Source organism: Petaurus breviceps, unplaced genomic scaffold (assembly GCF_028583685.1).
Source record: "Petaurus breviceps papuanus isolate PSGF00001 unplaced genomic scaffold, PetGlider_PUasm1.0 90654, whole genome shotgun sequence".
In the NCBI taxonomy this organism is placed as follows: Eukaryota; Metazoa; Chordata; class Mammalia; order Diprotodontia; family Petauridae; genus Petaurus; species Petaurus breviceps.
In genome coordinates this window covers 6,933,272-6,953,971 of record NW_027187301.1, presented here as the reverse complement: position 1 = coordinate 6,953,971, position 20,700 = coordinate 6,933,272, and the positions used below count along the sequence as shown (strand labels likewise).

The window sequence follows — 20,700 nt, the reverse complement described above, 5'->3', positions numbered from 1 at the left end:
ACTTTCCTAATCCTAATTCCTAGCTCCTTGCCCTACCTCTGCAAACCACTACTATGCCATGGCCCAAAGACTAAATACAGCAATGCATTAAGCTATGGATTAAAATTGTCCCATTTGCCCTTCATGACATCCATGTGAAATAGGGACAATCCTTATCCTTCCCCATTAAGCAGAAAGCAAAATTAAGGCACATTTAAAAACCCAACTCCCTAACATTGCCCAAGGCCACAATTGGTCATTCTTCTAAACTCCAAAAGAGATATGAAATTGATTTAGTCAGGCTTTCATGGTGCACGTGTACGTGTGTGTGGTCATTCCACATTTGTTTCTTTCCAACTGTGATTAACTAGGAGGAGTTATTTGAACAATTAATCTCTCTAGGGAAAGGAATGGTCTTGTACTTTATTTAAATATGTATAGATTCGTGTTGGAACAACAGACTAACCTGGGAGTGCTTGGGAAAGGTACACCTCCTGAGAAGAAAGCACCATGTATGCATTGAAGTAAGTAGATGAGGCTCTAAAATCTTTTTTCCATTTCATTCTTTTGAGGTCCATCACACTACAGTGATTCTTCTGAGCAGAATCTAAGAAGGTAAGGAATAAGAAAAAGGAGAGCTAAAGTATAAATGAGAAAAGAAGGTAAGGAGGAGAAGAAAGAAGCAGAGTGAGTGGGCAGAGAGGGTGGGAAAGAGAGAAGAGGGAAAGAAATTCTATTCCATGTCATTCAGTCACATTCACACACGTTGCAGGCCTAGTTTCTTAAACAAAGGTGGTCATTAGCAAGTTGATGGAAGGGGGAAGTCATTTAAAATTTCTTTCCTAAGAAATATCAGTTTGGGTCCTATCTTGTATCTCCTGGAAATATGGTTGCAGAGAAAGCGGATACTGAGATCCTGACTCATCTAGGCAGCTGTGAATTAACTTACAAGGAAACCAGGAATAATTCCAGGTATTTGGCTGCCTTCACCATATCACAGAGAGTAACTTATTGGGGTCATCTCAGTTTTTTTCAAATTCTTTTATGGCAAAGATCTTCTTGCATTAGACTCTGATTCAAAATCACACTAACTTCTTGACTTTGCATTAAGAAATAAAGGGTTTTAAGGGAAATTAATAGGTTTTTAAAAGCTGAGAAGGGATGGTTAACAGAAATTTCTTTTTGGTATTGATTTTATACTTTTAATGATTATTCATTAAAGCAGGTCTAAGATGGTCTTTGGTTAATGAATGCTAGATTTAACTGCCAACTTTCATTCTGATAACTATATGTAAATTCTAAATGTATAAATGATATAAATTATAATTGTAATAGCTTATTTATGTAAAATAATATTTGTTCAATGAATAATAAAACTGCAATTCTTTAAAAATATTCTGTAGTTTAGATATTTCACTATCTCAGATAAGCCTTTATCATGAAACTTCATGACATATAACCCTGAAAATGTAGCAGTTATATAAGATCATAGGGATGGGCACTGGAACTATGATTTCATGGATATCAGAACACCCTAGTCAAGAACTCCACCTATTGATGCAATTCAGTACCTTCTCTGAAACTTATGGTCTAAGTTGCCCAAAGCACTCAGAAGTTAAGTGATGTTCCCAGGGTCACATAGCCAGCAAATGTCCAGAGGGTGGGAGATTTGAATCCAAGTTTTCCTGGCTCCAGGACCAACTCTCTATCCACTAAGACATACTGGCCCTAGATCATAGGATCAAAGATCTGGAACTTTGAGGAGGGACCTCAGAGGCCATTAAATCCCTTACCCTGATTTTACAAGTATAATAAAAGAAAAGTTTCATTTCTTTCTCTGTTACCTATAATGTGAAGCCTGAAAAAGAAAACAAGCCCTAGCCTCACTGAGGTTGTTCAAACCAAGTAGAAAGGAAATATTTCAATTTATTAAGATTTTCTACATTAACTCATCACAAATGGTACCTCCTAAAAGTTAGCTCAGCGTTCCATTAGACCCTCCATGTTAAAGGGTATTTTGGGGGAAAAAATGTAACCTAACTTCTCTACTATCTCCACCAAACACTACCATTCCTCCAGTCCATATTCTGTTTCTACTTCCATGATCTTTTTATTTTCTTGTGAAAAGAGGAAATTCCACATTCTTCTCCAGTCTACTAATGCAAGAAAGCTCTGGAAAATCAGACAAAGTCCATATTCTGTTCCAGAGGAAGAGAGCTGTCTATTCCTTACCTCTCTTTACTGCCAAGGTGCCTAGTAAGGTGTTCTTGATTCTCTTTCCTGAGGATCCTGAGATAAATTAACTGAGGGGCCAAGGAAAAAAAATAAGTGTAAACCCATAGATATTTACACAGCACAAAGTTAACTTCTGACTTCTTATTGACTTTTTCCTTATTGAAACTTGGATTGATGACAGCAAATTGGAAACATATAATAGGAAATTTTTTTAACTGACTTTTCATATCTGATAAAGACAGCACAAGCAATAGAAACAGTTCTGGAGTTAGAAGAACTAAATTTTTGTATTAACCCTACTGAAGCCTCCTAGAATGCAACCCCCTAGGCCTCAGTTTCCTTATATGTATAATGGGAGGAGGCTTACACTTTCTGTACCTTATAGAGAATAAAATCTTACAAGTAAAATTAAGCCTCCTCTAAGGGTATATGCTCAATCAATGTCTCTTTCCCTTCCAAACCTCTGAGTTGATGTTGGTATATGAGGGGAAAGAGAGGTGATAATAGTATTAGCTCACAATTACGTATTGTTTTACATTTTAACATCACCATTTTACAGATGAAGAAATTTTATTCCCCAAAGAGAATAGGAGAGGATATGTGACTTTCATGTGATTACACAGCTAGTAAATATTAGAGCTAGAATTTGAATCTGGGTCTCCTGATCTAAGTCCAAGGCTCTCTTCACTCCTTCAACCTGCCTCTCATGAGTTGGTCCCATTTAACTGTACCTTTGGCAGCAGAGAAAAAAGCTAAGCTATGAGGAAAAACACAAGGGAGCTCCTTCATTTCTGCATCAACATTGTTTTGTCTTTGGGGAACCAACTTGCTGCTTAATTCCTTTGGGGATCCCTTTTGAGTAAGCTGATATCTATGTGGTATTTTAGGGGGACTAGGCAGACCCCAAAATATCTTCCCTATTGTTCTGCAATGATTATTGAACTCTTACATGGACATTCATTCCTTTGATTAAAGTAGTATATTTCTATGAACTCTACATTCGTTGAGGCAAGTTAAATGGTACAGTGGATAAAATGCTGGACTTGGAGTCAGGAAGACCCGACTTTATATCTGCCCACACAGATGCTTACTATTTGTGTGACCCTGGGCAAGTCACTTAACTGCTCTGTAACTCAGTTTCCTCACCTGTAAAATGGAGGTAATAATAGCACTTACCTCCCAGAGTTATTGGGAGGATCAAATGAGATCATCTTTTTTGTTTTTTTTAATTCAACTTTATTTTTAGGTCCACATTCTCTCCCTCCCACCTTCCCATTCACCCATTGAGAAGGAAGGGAAAAAAAACTCATTGTAAACATGTGTAAATCAAGCAAAGCAAATTGACACACTGGCTATATCATATATACATATATATGTTCATATACATAAACATGTAAGTATGTGTATGTATGTATGTATAGATGTAGCTAGATAGATATATCTATGTCTATATCTGCATTTCCAAACAGGTATCTATATATATATATATATATATATATATATATATATATAGGGATATTGCTAGAGAGAGATATAGCTATATAGACATATGCCTAGATCTGTATTTTGAGTCTCTTCTCTCTCTCTCTTGAAGTAAACATGTTTCATCATTAGTCTTCTGGAATTGTGGTTAGTCATTGTCGTAATCAGAGTGCCTAATTCTTCCAAAGATTTTTGTCTTTCACAGTTAATTATCTTTAAAATAGTTTTGTTATTGCATAAATCCTTCTCCTGAATCTGCCCGCTTCCTTTTGCATCAAATCATACACATTTTCCCAGACTTCTCTAAAACCATTCCTTTTGTCATTTCTTACGGCACAATAGTATTCAATCACATTTGTATGCTGTAACATGTTCAGCCATTCTCCATTTGATGTACACCCCTATAGTTTTCTCTTCTTTGTCACCATGAAAAGAGGCGTTATAAATATTTTTTAGATATGGGACCTTTTCCTCTTTCTTTGATCCCTTTGGGGGATAGAAGTAGTAGTGGTATCACTGGGTCAAAGGGTATATACAATTTAATAGCTTTTTGGGCATAGCTCCAAATTGCTTTCCAGAATAGTTGGACAGCTTTCCACCAATGGTGCATTAATGTACCTATTTTTCCTCAGCTCTTCTAGAAATTGTTGTTTTCCTTTTTTTTTTTTATCAACTTAACTACTTCAATAGGCACAATGTAGAAGCTCAAGTTGCCTCAATTTGCATTTCTTCGATTAATGACTATTTAGAACACTTTTTCATACAGCTATTGATTATTTGGATTTCTTCCTCTGAAAATTACTGGTTCATATTCTTTGAATATTTATCTATAGGAGAATAGCTCTTGATGGATATCCCCATAGTTTGGGGGATCTTATTCTTATAAAATTGAATTCCAGATATACATATATATTAAAAATGAGATCTTTATCAAACAAATTAGTGACAAAAAATTTTTTTTCCAATTTTCCAATTTATACTGAACTGGTTTTACTTGTGCACAAAATTTTACATAATTTGATGTGTCCATTTTACCTTTGGTGAACTTCCTTTATTTCTTGCTTGGTTGTGACTTTTCCCCATAGCCAAGTAATTTCTTCCATGCTCCCCTACTTTGTTTTTGATACCACCTTTTATGTTTAAATCATGCACCAATTTGGAGATTGTCTTGGTGTACGGTATGAGATGTTCATCTATTTTGAGTTTCTACTAGACAACTGTCCAGTTTTCCCAAAAGTTTTTGTTGAATAGTAAGTTCTTGCCCCATCAGATGAGACCTTTGAGTTTATCAAACACTAGGCTATTGTACTTGTTTGCACCTGTGTATTGTATACTTAATCTGTTCCACTGATCAACCTCCATATTTCTTAACTAGTACCAAATCATTTTGACAATTATGAATTTGTAATATAATTTGAGATCTGGTGCTGCTAGGCCTTCTTCCTTTCCATTTTTATTCATTACTTCCATTGATATTCTTGATGAATTTCAGATTAATTTCAATATTTTATCTGGTTCTATAAAGTAATCCACTTGTAGTTCGATTAGCATGGCACTGAATAAGCAAATTAATTTAGGTAGTATTGTCATTTTTATTATATTGACTTGGTCTACCTATGAGCAACTAATTTCTCCAATTATTTAGACCAGTCTTTATTTGTATAAAGGGTTTTTGTAACTGTGTTCATATAGCTCTTCTTTGTGTGTCTTCTCAGATAGATTCTCAAGTATTTTACACTATCTGTAACTATTTTAAATGGAATTTCTCTGTATTTCCCTGCTGGATTTTTTTTAATTGTATCTTTAAAATGTTAATGATTCTTATGAGTTTATTTTATACCCTGCAACTTTATTGAAGTTCTAAATTGCTTCAATTAGTTTTTTACTGGGTAGTGAGGTGACACCATGGATCAAGTGCTGGGCTTGGAGTCAGCAGATTCATTTTCATGAGTTCACATCTGGCCTCAGACACTTATGGTGTGGCAAAGTATTTTTTAAGCAAACCATCATATCATCTGCAAAATAATAATAATAATAATTGTGTTTCTTCTTTGCCTATACCTATTTCCTCAGTTTCTTTTTCTCATATTATTACTATAGCTTTCATTTCTAACACTATATTAAATAACAATGGTGATAATGGACATCCTTGCTTTACTCCTGATCTTATTTGAAAGGCCTTAAGTTTATCTCCAATATAGATAATGCTAGTTCTTGGTTTTAGATTGCTATTACTTATGATGTTAAGGAAAGATCTATTTATTCCTGCTGTCTAGCATTTTCAAAAGGAATAGATGTATCTTGTCAAATGCTTTTTCTATATCCTTTGATGTAATCATATGATTTTTGTTATTAATTTGGTCAATTATGTTTATAGTTTTCCCAGTATCATACTAGCCTTGCATTTTATATAGTTATAAGCTCAAACCGGTCATAATGTAGAATTTTTATAAGATGTTACTACAGTATCCTTGCTAGCATTTTATTTAAATTTTTTTTACATCAAAGTCCATTAGAAAAAAATGGTCGGGGCGGCCAGGTAGCACAGCAAGTAAGAGCACCGGCTCCAGTGTTGAGAAGACCTGGAGATCGAATCCCGGGCTCAGACACTTAGCACCCACCCAGAAACACCTGGCCGTGTAACCTTGAGCAAGTTACTTAACCCCAATTGCTTTAAAAAAAAAAAATGGTCTATAGTTGTTGGGGTTTTTTTTTCTTTTTTGACTCTTTCCATTTTAGGTGTAAAGACCAGATTTGAATCAGAGAAGAAATTTGGTAGAACCAGTTATTTTTTTTCTTTTTTTTTTTTCAGTTTATGTAGCATAGGGATTAATTGTTCTTTAAATATTCGATAGAATTCACTTGTAAATTCATTTAGCCCTAGTTTTCATTTTTCCTTTGGAAGTTCATTCATGGCTTATTCAATTTATTTTTCTTTTTTATTGTTTTATCTACTGTATACTCTAGATTTAAGAAGGAATTTTCATACAAATTAAACATAAAAGTGAGTTGAGTGGTGCAATGAGTAGAGCACCAGCCCTAGAGTCAGGAGGACCTGAGTTCAAATCCAGCCTCAGACATTTAACACAAAAACTAACCGTGTGACCTTGGGCAAGTCACTTAACCCCAATTGCCCTACAAAAAGAAAAAAAAAGTGAGTCGAGCATATTTTTTTTCAGAAAATCCATTGTTAAAAACTTACCAGTACACCCCTAATACAAATATTTAACTATATATACAGATACAAGAGAAAATAAAGTCAGAAATAATAAAACAAACCAAAATATTACATTTTACTAATGAAGAAACAGAGGCCCAGAGAGGTAACATAGCACAGGGCAGAGACTCCTCTGGAGTCAAAGGACCTGGGTTTAAATTCTACCTCTAATACTTAGTCTCTGTGTAACTTTAAACAAGTCACAATCCCCCTGTGCCCTAATTTTCTAATTTATAACATTAGTAGGTTAGCCTAGATGGCCTCTGAAGTTGCCTTCCAGGTCTAGATCCATGGTCTTCCAAGATAAAGTAGTTTAGAACCATAAATTTAGACCTGAAAGAACCAAGACTGGAATCCAAGTTGTCTGACTCCAAATTCAGGATTCTATCTACTTCACCACCCAGCATGAATTAATTATTGAATTTATAAAATTATTTATCATTTTATATTTATTTACATATATATATATATTTTTTTTTTTTTTTGCTTTTTGGAGGGCAGGGCAATTGGGGTTAAGTGACTTGCCCAAGGTCACATGACTAGTAAGTGTTAAGTGTCTGAGGCCGAATTTGAACTCAGGTCCTCCTGACTCCAGGGCAGGTGCTCTATTCACTGTGCCACCTAGCCTCCCCTGCATAAAAAATTTTTAGTGCAATGTATGTAGTTCATAAAACTTATAAACTGGCTGGATGTAAGGTTCTGATGGAGCACAGGTATTTTGATGGGAAAGGTAAAGGATTATAAATTTAGAGGAAATTTAGAGTTTATCTAGTACCAACTTTGGCTATGCTAAAATGGGCTAAATCAAGGATCCTCTCCAGGGTTAAGGTAACAGAGCTGCAGGTCTGGTCACTGTCCCTGTGCTGGTGACTCTTCTTACTAGAATAATCCACAGTTTGGGGCTGGAAAAATGGGCCACCACAGTTCCTCCTTGGATTTCCCAATCACCTTCAGTATCTAGTTCTCTTCCTTGGTTTGGGTTGGCATAGTTGCTTGGACCTGGGCTGTTCTACTCCTTCATATTCTGTCATCTTTGCTTGTCCTTCATCCACTCATTTTTTAGATGAGGAAACCAAAGCCCAGAGAAGGGAAACTGACTTACTTAAGGCCACATGTTGCCATTCAAGATGATCTTCTGTCTCAGAATGCAGTGCTCTTTTCATTATAACATCTCCACAGACTAGCATTATAGGACACTATGATATAAACCTACCTCAAAGGGGAGACTCTGAACAGCCAGGGGAGCAGCATGAGGGGACTGGGCATTTGTGAGGTATTAGGAGAGAGGAGTATGTCAAAAACAGAAGTGAGAAGGTACAGAAGAAAACATAACATGTAATTGACTTAACTATTTTGCCTACATTTGGCCCTTCCTCTCTACTCTTATCTAGAATACTATTAGTATTAATTGATTCTGAGTTTCCAGAAGAAAGGTGCTAGATAAATCTGAAGGATTATCATTATTCATAAGCCCATTGTTAAATGGTGGGGAAGAATGAGGTCTTTGAACATACTCTAATTGTCTGACTTCCTCAGAAAGGGGAAAAATCTGAAAAGCTTACAAATGGTTGATTATCCTATGGAGTCAGGTAACAACTGGGAACATAGGATTTAGAGCAGGAAAGGAATCTTCATTTCAAATGTGAGGACACAGGCATCAATTAAGTGACTTGCTCTTGATCACAAAGAAAGTATGTAAGTAGCCAATCTAGAATTCAAACTAGTTCCACTGACTCCACTATAGCAATCTATGTTAGGCAAAAAGGAAAGAAAGCACATATTCTTTATTTTATTCTGGGTACATCTCTTGGGAGGCAACTAGGTGGCACAATGGATAGAGTGCCAGGCCTGGAGTCAGGAAGACTCATTTTCTTGAGTTCTGGTCTGGCCTCAGATACTTGCTAGCTGTGTGACTGTGGGCAAGTCATTTAACCATGTTTGCCTCAGTCTTCTCATCTGTAAAATAAACTGGAGAAGAAAATGGCAAACCATTCCAGTATCTTTGCCAAGAAAACCCCAAAGTTGTGACCAAAACAACTGAAGAAAAACATCATCTCTTGGGAGTAGGCAGGAAGAGAGAGCAAAGGAAGCCTGAGTCTTGCTAGACTCAGGGCATGTTATGGCATAGCTGACTTAGCAGCAAGGGATACCTGGGCAATCTTCCTGATGATAATAATAGTAAGAATCTCCAGGTTCTCCTATTACTTGGCCACAGCTTGACCTTTTTGCCTCTAGAGCATCTCATCTCCAATTCAGCACTTTACAAAGACTTCCAAGTGGGACAACTTTGTGGTACTCTGAAGTCTGAGATATTAGCTCAAAATTAGCATGTGATGGAGAGAGGAACTGTTGGTATAAAGACATCCTGTTGCAAGGTTTGCTATCCCTCTAGTAACTTGGTCTAATAGTACACATGTTATTTTCCTGGAATGGACCCAACAGAAACACCCATGTGCTCACATCTGCACTCACCAAACACATTTAAAAACTGTTTCAAGCCATCCTCTGCCATATGTGCCAACCAAAATCAATACATTGATGGGGATGGAAAGCAGGGAAGGAAAAGGAATAAATCAAAGAAATTCCAATATGGAGAAGTAAGTGGGAAGTGCCCACTATCCAGAGGGGAGAAAGAAAGAGCTCAAACTAGAAGCCGATGATGGTATCCCTGAGCAGCACCAGAGCTGGACGTTAGAACCTAGATGGCAACATTCCTAAACTTCTAACTTGAAAACATGAGGTCACTAGGCTAGAAGGAAGGGCAATTCCAGAGGTCATCTAGTCCATCCCTCACCTCATAAATAAATAAACTATGAAGAAGCCTGGCAATCATCTAAACTAACTGGTCTCAGGAAGAGAAATTCTAGAATGCTAGGATCCAACGTCAAACACAGACGTGTTCTCTGGAGGAAACAAGGTTTTCATTGTCTTCAATTCACTGAAAAGACATTGACTGGAAAACTTGGCATAATGAAAGGGGAAAGACCATGTCAAAGCATCATTATGACATCCTGGTCAATGCTAAAGAACCCAGAGCTATCAATCAATAAGCATTTACAGAGCTCCTACTATGTACCAGACAGGCACTGTGCAAAGTGCTAGGGATACAAATGACGAAGAATGAAGCAATCCCTATCCACAAAGAAAGGAAGGGAACAAGCAGTTAGTAGGTGCCTGCTATGTTCCAGGCACTCTTCTGCGTGTTTTAAAAATATTATCTGAGTTGATTTTCACAACAACCAACTATTATAAACCCCATTTTTAAACTGAGAAAACTGAGGCAGAGGTTAAGTGATTTGGCCAGGGTCATGCAGCTAGTAAATGTCTCAACATTCCTGACTCCAGGCCCAGCACTCTACACTGCACCACCTGGCTGCTTACACTTTAATGGGAGAGTTTACATTCTAAGAGGGGAAGCACATATGTGGCATAGTGGATAGTAGACTAGGCTTGGAGTCAGGAAGACCTGAGTTTGAATCCAGACTAAGATATTTATTAGCTGTGTGACCCTGGGCAAGTCATGTAACCTCTAGTCTACCCCAGTTTCCTTAATTGTATAATAGCAGCTACTTCCCAAGATTGTTGTGAGAATCCACTGAGATAATAGGTATAAAGTGCTTAGTATGAATCCTAGCACACAGTAGGTGCTATATACTTATCAGCTGTGTGACCAAATTAGGATAATAATAGCAGGGCTTTTTGTGAAGATCAAATGAGATACAGTGCTTAGCATAGTGTGTGGTACATAGTAGGTGCCATATAAATGCTAGCTATTGTTGTTTGTTGTTATATGTGACTTTATACAGAATAACTTGAGAAAATAAACCCAAGGCAGTTATGGAAGGAGGGCACAGGTAGTTGGGGGCATTAGGAAAAGCTTCATGTAGTGCTTCAGAGGCATCATGGAAAAAGAGGAGGACTCGGGCCAGACCTCCTGGAATGGGCAGACCCATCTGCCATGAAGCTACAGCCTCCAAGTCTGCCACAGCAAATCACTATTCCTCCTCTAGTTGTGTGGACATCCAACACATTGATTGAATGGGAAAGATAGCAGACAGCCATCCCGAGTGACCAAGCCACATCTATAAGCTTTTCGAGAGGGGGAGGAGTGAGTATGATGAGTGGACCTGGTCCGTGCTGCTCCAAACACAAATCTACAGGTGGGCAGCCTTTGTATTTCTAAAGTAGGGGGACCACATCAAGATCAATTGGGTGATGCCCTGATTCACACCTGGAAAATGAGATGAGAGCAGGCATTACTACTGATATAGGATGGTCAGACTGCCTAGAGGCCAAGCTCACTGAGCAGGGGCCAGGAAATGTACAGCTGGAGGCCTAGGATATCAGCATAATCAAACAATCAAACAATAACCCCGATGGGATATAACCAAGTGCATCAGTCAGCCCCACTAATGGGGTAAGCTCTCTAGCATTAGCTGCTGGGCTTTGTTGAAAAAGTGACAGATCCTTACCAAATAGCACTTGAAGAGGACTGTTATTGAGCTCTCTTGTAAGGTTGACTTATGGGGAAAATCTATCTCTACGACCTAAACATCAAAAAGTGGCAGAATAAGAGTCGCTTAACCCTAATTGCCCTCCAAAAAGCAAAAAATTAAAATTAAAAAAAAAAAATGAGACTCACATCAAACATAAATTCCCCTCATTTGGAGTGGGGCCAGGTCAGAAGCCTAAAAAAACAACTAATCTTGTTGGCTATAGAGGGATAAAAAGACACAAAATAAATAGGCAAGATGATTTTCCTGCCAGAGGGGACTTTAGGGAGTTCCCAATTCATTGACCAGGATATCCCCAATGCCCCTTCCTGGTCAGGACTCCTGACTCACAGCCTCCACTGCCTTCCCTTGAAATGGAAGTGAGAGGCAGGAGGCCATCAGAGGCACAGAACAACAATAACAGTAATAACAAAAGCAAAAGCAACAATAATAGCAAAAGTAACAATAATAGTAAAAGTAACAGTAATGATCATAGTAAAAAAGTAAAAGTGATAGTACTACTTTTAATTATAAAGTAAAAGTAACAGTAATAGTGATAGTGATACTTTTAATTATAAAGTGATAGTAATAGTAAAATCATAGTAAAAGTCATAGTAATAATGATAGTAAAAAAGTAATAGTGGTAGTGATAGTAATACTTCTATTTATAAAGTAATAGTGATGATCAGTAAAAGTCATAATATAAGTGATAGTAATAGTAATAAAGTAAAAGTAATAATCATAGTAAAAGTAATAGTAGTAATAATGATAGTAATGCTTTTATTTATAAAGCAATAGTGATAGTAAAAGTAAAAATCATAGTAATAGTAAAAGTCATATTAATACTGATAGTCATAGTAATGAAGTAATATAGTAATAGTTTTATTTATAAAGTAATGGTGACAGTAATAGCAATAAAGTAAAAGCAAAAGTAATCATGATAGTAATACTTTTATTTATAAATCAATAGTGATAATAATAAAAGTCATAGTAATAGTAAAAGTCATATTATTAGTGATAGTAAAAGTAATAAAAAGTGATAATCATAGTAAAAGTAATAGTAATATTCATAGTAAAAAAGTGATAGTAATACTTTTATTTATAAAGTAAAAATAATAACAATAGTAAAAGCAATAAAGTCATAGTAATAGTGATAGTAAAAATAATAGAAATAGTAAAAGTAATAGCAATAGCAATAGATTTTTTTGGCCCTTTAAGATTTGCAAAGTACTTTACAAATATCATTTCAATTTAGCCCTACAATCACCTGGGAAATAGGTTATCCTAATTATCCTAATAGGTTATCCTAATAAATTATCCCCATTCCATACATGAAGGAACTCAGGCAGTCAGAAGTTAAATAATTAAGTTTCAGGGTTGGAGCACTGCCTGGAGGAGGGGTGGGGGGCAGGGGGCAGAGCCAAGGTCAGGTTCAGCCTTAAGTACAAGTATCAGCAAAGGCTTAAGGATAAGGGTAAGTAAGCAAGACAAGTCAAGTGTCAGTCTGAAATCTAGTGTCATTTGTTTTCAACTTTGGTTCAATGTCAGTGTAACTGTAGGAAGAACAAGGGCTGTAGCATCCAATCCTTCCTCTGGCATTTACTTCCTGTGGGACCTTAACCTTTCTTGGCCTTGTTGCCTTATCTGTAAAACAAGAAGACTGGCCTGGATGGCTACAGAGGTCCTTTCCAGCTCTAGGATTCCTTTCCATTAGTGGAAAGTCCTAGGTTGCTTTTTTTTTTTAAGCATTCATAACTCTATTGAATTTTAAAGGCCCTGAATTATAATATTTCAACTAATCAAAAATATTTTTCCCCCCATTGGGCTCCTTGAGGTCAAAGGGTATCTCATATTTGTATTTCCCATGTTTAGCATAGTGCCCTGGTACCTAGCAAGCTCTTAATAAGAGTTTAATCTAATCTAGAATACAAGTTATTTTCCCAAGATGATTTTCCCAATAATAGTGCTAAGTGTCGTGACAGGACCAGAGTTCTCTCCCTTGCCCACCTCCTTTCCCAAACACTCCCTTTCCCAAACAGGGATTAGAATTCCTTAAGAGACAAAAAAAAAAAAAACAAAAAAAAACTGGCTTAGGGAACTGATTGGCCCCTGCCTTCCTCGTTTTCAGGTAATCTAAAGACATGATGAAGTTTCTTCCATGTGAAGTCAGCCCTTATAAATTGGTGGATATATGAAGGCAATAGTAGTCTCTGTATTTAGTGTTTCCATATAAAGAAAAAGTGGGGGGAGGGGGAAGAGAAATACAGGAGTGTCCTACAGAAACTAAGTGCTATTGTATCCTTGTTATATGTCCTTGCTGTGTTAAAGCAAAGTTAATCTCCTTTGGTTAACTGTTTAATAACTTATTAGTGTCTCATCTCTCCAGTCCCAAGTTCCAACCTAAACTAACAAAATACTGGAGTCAGGCCCGCCTGTAACAGGTGGGCATTGATTCATACATACTTCTTTTTCCAGGTACCTGTTGTGATCAAGGGCATAAATCAGCAGAATGCTCGTTGGGATTAGGGGTGCATACTGTTGCTATGAAAACTAAATGGATCATGTAGAGCAACCTGTGACAAGTTTTCTACTTGATAAGTGGACCCTTGATGAATGTCTGTTGAACTGAATAATGCTGATAGACCATATCCTGCTGACCAGAATTATAGAAAGGCATGTAACATAATAGGCTCAGAGCAGCCCCCAAACAGAAGGGGTCTTCAGTGGAGAAATTCAATAGTTAGTCAGTCAACAGGTATTTATTAAGGGATTATTGGGATGGATGGGGTATTCAGGGAAGACTAGCACCTCTGGTGGGAGGGCTGCTGAGCCCTTTTCGGGGCTGTTCATCTCCCTTTGGTGAATACCTAATTCACCCAACTCTCACCTGTGGCTCCCAGAAGCTGTGGCCTGCCCAGTGGCCGCACCCTGGTAAACCATCTTGGCAGATGGGTTAAACCAGGTTGAGGGTAACTGAACCCATCAGTGAATTAGGGAGGTGTCTAACCCAAGCATTTGAAAACTTCCCCCCCCAGCATGGGTGGATGACAACAATTTGTTCCAAAGGCCATGAAGGTGGCTGAAGCAGACACTGTGGAGAGCTTAGAGCTGGGTCAGATATCAAAGACACCAAGATCATCCACTGCATTCCAGGCGTTGCCAGTTGTCTTGACTTTTGTTTTGCCACTGGATTTCAGTGACCCTGGAATAGAGTGTGAGGCTGACGACTTCATGCAACTCTATAATTCATGTCCAAGTCATAACATCATACTGCGATGTCATTGGTTGGCTTCAAAAATGAAGGACAAACCACAAGGGCTTATTATGTGCTAGGCAGGGCAACTAGATGGTTCAATGGATAGAGTTAAATTCAACTCTGCTTGCCTCAGTTTCTTCATCTGTAAAATGAGCTGGAGAAGGAAATGACAAACCAGTCCAGTATCTTTGCCAAGGAAACACCAGATGGGGTCATGGAGAGCCAAACTCAGCTGAAACAACTGAACAACAATAAGGGAAATTTGCCTCGTTCTGTCTGACTTCTGAGGCCAGAACTAGGAGTTACAACAGGTCAAAGTTGTAGTAGATTTGGCGTCAGGAGCAACTTCCTAATAATTAGAGCTCATCAAATAATGTCCCTCAGTGCAGCCCAACTGGAGTCCCACATCCTCCATGAAGCTTCTCCTGATCTATTCTACCCCCACGTAAGGAGTAAGCATCAGAGGGAGATTTGAACCCGCATCACTCCACCCCAAAGTCAGTGTTCAATCCTCTGTATCACAACTCAGAAGGATGTGGCCATGGAGTTTTTAGAATCAAACATTTCCAAGGCCAAATACTTAGAGAAGTTCTCAGGTCTTTAGGGGCTCTAAGGCTCCATGGGGCCTCAGGGCTGGGCCATTTCTTTGTCTGAGGTGCCTTGGGAAGGTCTCCATTTCAGTTACTTTTCTCAGCTAACTCTAGGTCAAAATCAACCTTCTATGCAATGAAAAGTCCTTTCTTGAGTCCCCCTGTGACCTTATCTTCTTTAAACAGAGGGTTGCCTTGGAAAGCACATTTCCTGGCATTTAGAAAAAGGCCTTGGTGGCATTAAGGAAAACAGGTGAGGAGGTGGAGCCAGTGATATTAATAAATCATTGACTGTGGAGGTTGGTCTGTAATCCAGGTGCTTTTAATTATGTAAAACTCCATATAGATAAGAGCCTAACATTGAGCCTCCTCTTATCTACTGCATTCCTGGCACTTAAACAAAATGAGACCTTTTAGCAACTTCTATTATCTGAAAAGCAAATTAAAGACCAGTATCTAAGAGTGAACAAGAAATTCCTGGGATGTAAATTTTTTTAATTTGATTTTTTTTTTTTATAAACAAAAATATGTCGGGGAGATAACAGGTACATTTACAAGTACAGGCAAAATAAATGTAAGGCAAACTCAAGGGGAATGGGGAAAGTATATTTGACAGATAGGAACATGTTGAAGGAGAGATTTTACTAAGTTATTCCTAACAATTGTAAAAAAAATTTATATTGGGGGCGGCCAGGTAGCACAGTGAGTAAGAGCACCAGCCCCAGAGTTGGGATAACCTGGGATCGAATCCAGGCTCAGATACTTAGCACCACACCCAGAAATAACTGGCCATGTAACCTTGAGCAAGTTACTTAACCCCAATTGCTTTAAAAAAAAATTATATTGTGATTTTTTTGGGGTTTTTTTTTTTGGAGGGGAGAAGGTAGGGCAATTGGGGTTAAGTGACTTGCCCAAGGTCACACAGCTAGTTTTTTTTGTGTTAAGTGTCTAAGGCTGGATTTGAACTCAAGTCCTCTTGACTCCAGGGCCAGTGCTCTATTCGCTGTGCCATCTAGCCACCCCTATATTGTTATTTTTAAAAAAATAAGATTCAACCCTGAATTTTTGTTTGCCTGCTTGATTTTTTTCCATAGAAAGGCCCAACTGGTGCCCAAGAGGCAGCTTGGGAGATTCTGGATTCTTATCATTTTCGTCAGCATCCTCTGCATTTCTCTCCAAATGGTGGGAAAACTCCAACAGATAAGGTAATATGGGAATGGGGAACACAGTCTGAGCCAAGAGTACAAGGGCCATCTTGTCCTATGTCACAGGATGTCACACTTGTGCTATAACCAATGCAGGTCCAAGCACCCCACAGTCCTATAATCACATTTTAAAGAGGTACATAAAAAAGTCAGACTTTCAAGAGAAGGAGAACCACAGGATCCAAGGGCTGGAAGGCATGAGACAACCAGGTAGAAAAAAAACCCAGGCAGCATGGTCTAAAGGACAGAAATCTGAGCTAGGAGTCAGGCAGGTCTGGGTTCACATTTCCCTGTGACACTTAATAGCTATGTGACCTCGGAGAAGACACTGAGCCTCTCTCAGCATCTATTTCTTCAACCTTAAAATGGGGGTCATAAAGAAAAACACCTACATCTCAAGGATATTGTGAAGATCAAGTGAGATAATATATGGAAAGTACTTTGCAAGTTGTGTGACCCTGTAGAAACTGTAGAAACACAAGCTATTGTTGTTTAAACTTTCTGAGCCTCAGTTTCCCTAAATGGGGATGAGATTACTACCTCAAGGAGTCACTGTAAGGCTCCATGGTATTGAGTCTCAAACTTCATAGTTGGAAAAGAGCTTTGCTCATATAACTGTCAGTTATTGTCATTATTGGGTTTGTTCAAAACACTGATCATCTCACTTTATAACTACAGTTGCAAACAGAAAATCAAACATCTCAAACTTCAGCAAAATATCAATCTCCAAGGGACATCCCAGCTTTTGAAGAAAACATTGTCTCCTCACCCCTTGAGCAGTATCCCAATCAGTCATACTGAAACAACCCCAGCTCGAGTCTCCTCTCGAAGAATGAAGCACAACCAAGCATTCAATCCTACTTTGCAACTTCAGAATGACCTGAGCTCCCCAGAAGAGAATGCCTCAGATGATCTAAGGTGGCTTTCTTACACCTCCAGGCAGCCACATCCTTCATCGTGGTCCTCTAAAAAAGCAGCTGAGGGCACCCCTCAGATCAAGAGCTCTGGGCCCCTTCCCAAGGCTGCACACATCACAAATAGAGAAAGAGAACCAGGGAAGAAAATGGAGATGGCTGACTCAGCAGGTGAGTCCCAACAGAATCCTCCTCAGGGCACAGGACAAAGAGATGGTGAACTGTTAACTAATCTAGTAGACACCACGAGGGCCCAGCCTCAAGGAAGAGTGATGGAAGTGCCTCTATCCAGGCCAAAGGCTTTTAAAGGTCAGCTTCCGAGGCCCAAGACTCCAGTTTCCCCTTTGCTGACCCCTGGTTTGCCAGATGGCCCTGCCTCTTCCCGTGAGGCAGCCTGCACACCCAAGACCCACATCTTTTTCCTGAAAGTCCACAAGAGCGCCAGCAGCACCATCATGAACATCCTCTTCCGTTTTGGAGAGCAACGAAATCTCACTTTTGCTCTTCCCATCGACCAGTTCAGCCAGCTCTTCTATCCTTTCCATTTTGTGGCCGAGGTGGTGGAGGGGTTCAAAGATGGCACAAGGTCTTCTTTTGACATCATGTGCCACCACATGAGGTTCCTGCAAACAGAGGTGAGTCTCGGCAGTTTAGAAAGGGGAGCAGAGGAGAAAATAATGCTGGCTTTCCCTCTTGAGTTCATGTCCACAAGTCACTCAGAAATCACAATGACTTTAGAGTCAGTGGATTTTGGTTTGAATCTCCCTCCACTGACATTTATGTGACCTTGCTCACAAATCACTTACCTTCTCTGCATCACAAATCTTAGAGCTAGAAGGGGCCTCCAACAGTTAGGGTTGTTTCCAAACAGAGGAAGACAACTCTATTTTTAAAGACCTTCTAGGAAAGACCTTATTGTGTCAAACAATGCTTAGCTAGGAAGTTTTTCCAGCTCTTTAACCTAAATCCCTCCTCCAGCCAATAAGAATCCATTTCCCTGGATCATTTTCCTCACCTTGACTTTCTTTTTCCAGGTCCAGAGGGTCATGCCAAATGACACGTTCTACTTCTCCATCCTCCGAAATCCCATTCATCTCATGGAATCATCCTTCATGTACTTCAAGGCCAGCTCGTCCTTTTTCAAAGCCAAGAACCTGGATGACTTCTTGAACCACACAAGCAAGTTCTATAATCCCCTGAGGCCTGACAGTCATTATGGCCGAAATCTCATGGCCTTTGACTTTGGTTTCAACCACAATGGAAAGGTCTCCACCCAGCACACCCAACTGCTAGCCCAGATCATCGAAAACCAATTTGATCTTATCTTGATTGCAGAGTATTTTGATGAATCAATGGTACTGCTAAAAGACGCCCTCTGCTGGAGCCTAGATGATGTAGTGTCGTTCCCCATTAATCAGCAAGATGCTTCTTACCGTTCCCCACTATCTTCTACCACCATTCAGAAGATCAAGAGTTGGAACAAGCTGGACTGGGAACTCTACCTTCATTTCAATCATACCTTCTGGGAAAGAATTAACCAGAGCATGGGCAGGGAGTACCTGCAGCAAGAGGTAACTGCCCTGAGGAAGCGGCGAAAGCAACTGGCAAAGACCTGCCTCCAGGGTGAGCAAAGTGTCCACTCCTGGGAGATCCAGGACAAATTGCTAGCCCCTTTACAGTATGGCAAAGCTAGAATTCTTGGCTACAACTTAAAGCATGGGCTGGACAAGGCAACAAAACAGGCCTGCCAGAGTCTTGTCATGCCTGAACTACAGTACAGTGAGAGGTTATACAAGAGACAGTTTCCCCAAAAAGCCCTCCAGCTCAGGCAGGCAAAGAAAGACTCCAAGGCCCACCACATGAAGAAGCAGAGACCCTTCAAGGGCCATGCCTAAAGATCTTAAGCATCTCTTTTCTGATCCAAGCTTTGGCTGATGAAGAATCAGGAGAGGGTACTGACATGGGCTCTTACAGGCCATCAGCATAAAGCAATTATGCTTACAAGGTTCACGTGTACTACATACTCAGCTGAGTACTGAACAACATTAGTTGCATAATTTACAATCTGCAGTAGATAACAGGATGAACAACTGTGTAGTCATCAGCTGGAAATGTGAAACAGTGAACTAAACACACATGGGACTCTTTAGAAGTTGAACATGGGTGTGAATGCTCTCAACCAAACAGAAACTTGGATTTTCTCCGTTCTCTTTTCCTAATAAGAGAAGGAAATTACAGTTTATTCATTTCAAAGTGCTAAAAAAAATAGACTTCAGATTCCTCAAAATACTCAGAATATTTGAGATTAAATATATAATATTGAATGCTCCATCCCAAACATTAGACTAAAGGACATATGTACCCTCTACCTGCCACAGGTTTATGCTAAGACTAAAATAAGACCATGGTCTTCAAGTAGACCCATAACAGAGTTGGTGACCAGATATAGAAAACTGTCATGACCATTTAAAAAGTGAATAGTTGATTACTTGATGAAGGTGATTGGGGGCGGCAGGGAAAGCATAAAAATTTAAAAGTCCAATATCGATGTCTAAAAATTACAATTAGTTGGAAAAGTCCACTGCCACCAGGAGATGAAAAAAATGTGTGCTGCCTATTAAAGACTTTTATCTTAACATTTTCTTGGCATCATCCTTGGTTTTCTTTTTAAAACTGATGAAGATATAAATTGTCATAAAAGGGGAGGATGAACCTTTAAAACAGTTCCCGAGCCTAGAAATAATCTCTCTTTTGCCTAGCTGGATCAGTATCTTTGCTACCCCATGGAGAACTCAGATACTCTGGACTATTTGCTCAGCAAATCAGGAAAGAAAGCAGACAAATATGATTCACCCATTGTTTGCCCCAGCTTGCAAAGCTGTTTTCAAATGTCTGCCAATTCTTACACAGTCGCTCTCTCAAGAGAGTGGAGATCTTCACCAGAGGTTATCATGGCTCTGTGACATTAGTAATTCCCATTCTTCAGAATACTGAGGTTAAAAGATAAAAAGAAAAAAGGAAATACATAGCATGTTCACACACCTAAAGTGATCTTATAAGAGAGAATGTATATATTTACATCCAGACCTGTGTTATTGCAATGTGGGATATTCCCTGTATGGAAATTTCCTCCAATGATTGAGATTAGCAAATTGTCTGTAATTTAAAGAGCTGTTTGGGGGGGGGTCAGAGAAATTAAGTGAATTACCTGTGATCACACAGTTAGTATGTTTTAGAGGTGGGACTTTTTAGAGGCAAGAGCTGAATAGATTTTCTTGCTCCAAAGTCAGTCTTTTTATCCAGTACATCAGATGACTCTCACTAAGTTT

The 20,700-nt window shown here is 38.8% G+C and overlaps 1 protein-coding gene across 2 annotated transcripts; it reads left to right on the top strand.

The window, feature by feature from the left end:
• The first annotated feature begins 346 nt into the window (after positions 1-346).
• LOC138143758 (galactose-3-O-sulfotransferase 2-like) lies at positions 347-20,011 on the top strand. Of its 2 annotated transcripts, none has more exons than XM_069065037.1 (4): positions 347-503; positions 16,347-16,457; positions 17,136-18,006; positions 18,406-20,011. In XM_069065037.1, exons 1-4 carry the CDS (start codon positions 490-492, stop codon positions 19,264-19,266), a joined length of 1,857 nt encoding a protein of 618 aa, XP_068921138.1. In that variant the 5' UTR covers positions 347-489; the 3' UTR covers positions 19,267-20,011. The 2 variants fall into 2 exon arrangements, with proteins under 2 accessions (XP_068921138.1, XP_068921139.1); XM_069065038.1 differs by having other exon boundaries at positions 464-594.
• The last annotated feature ends 689 nt before the right edge of the window (positions 20,012-20,700 follow it).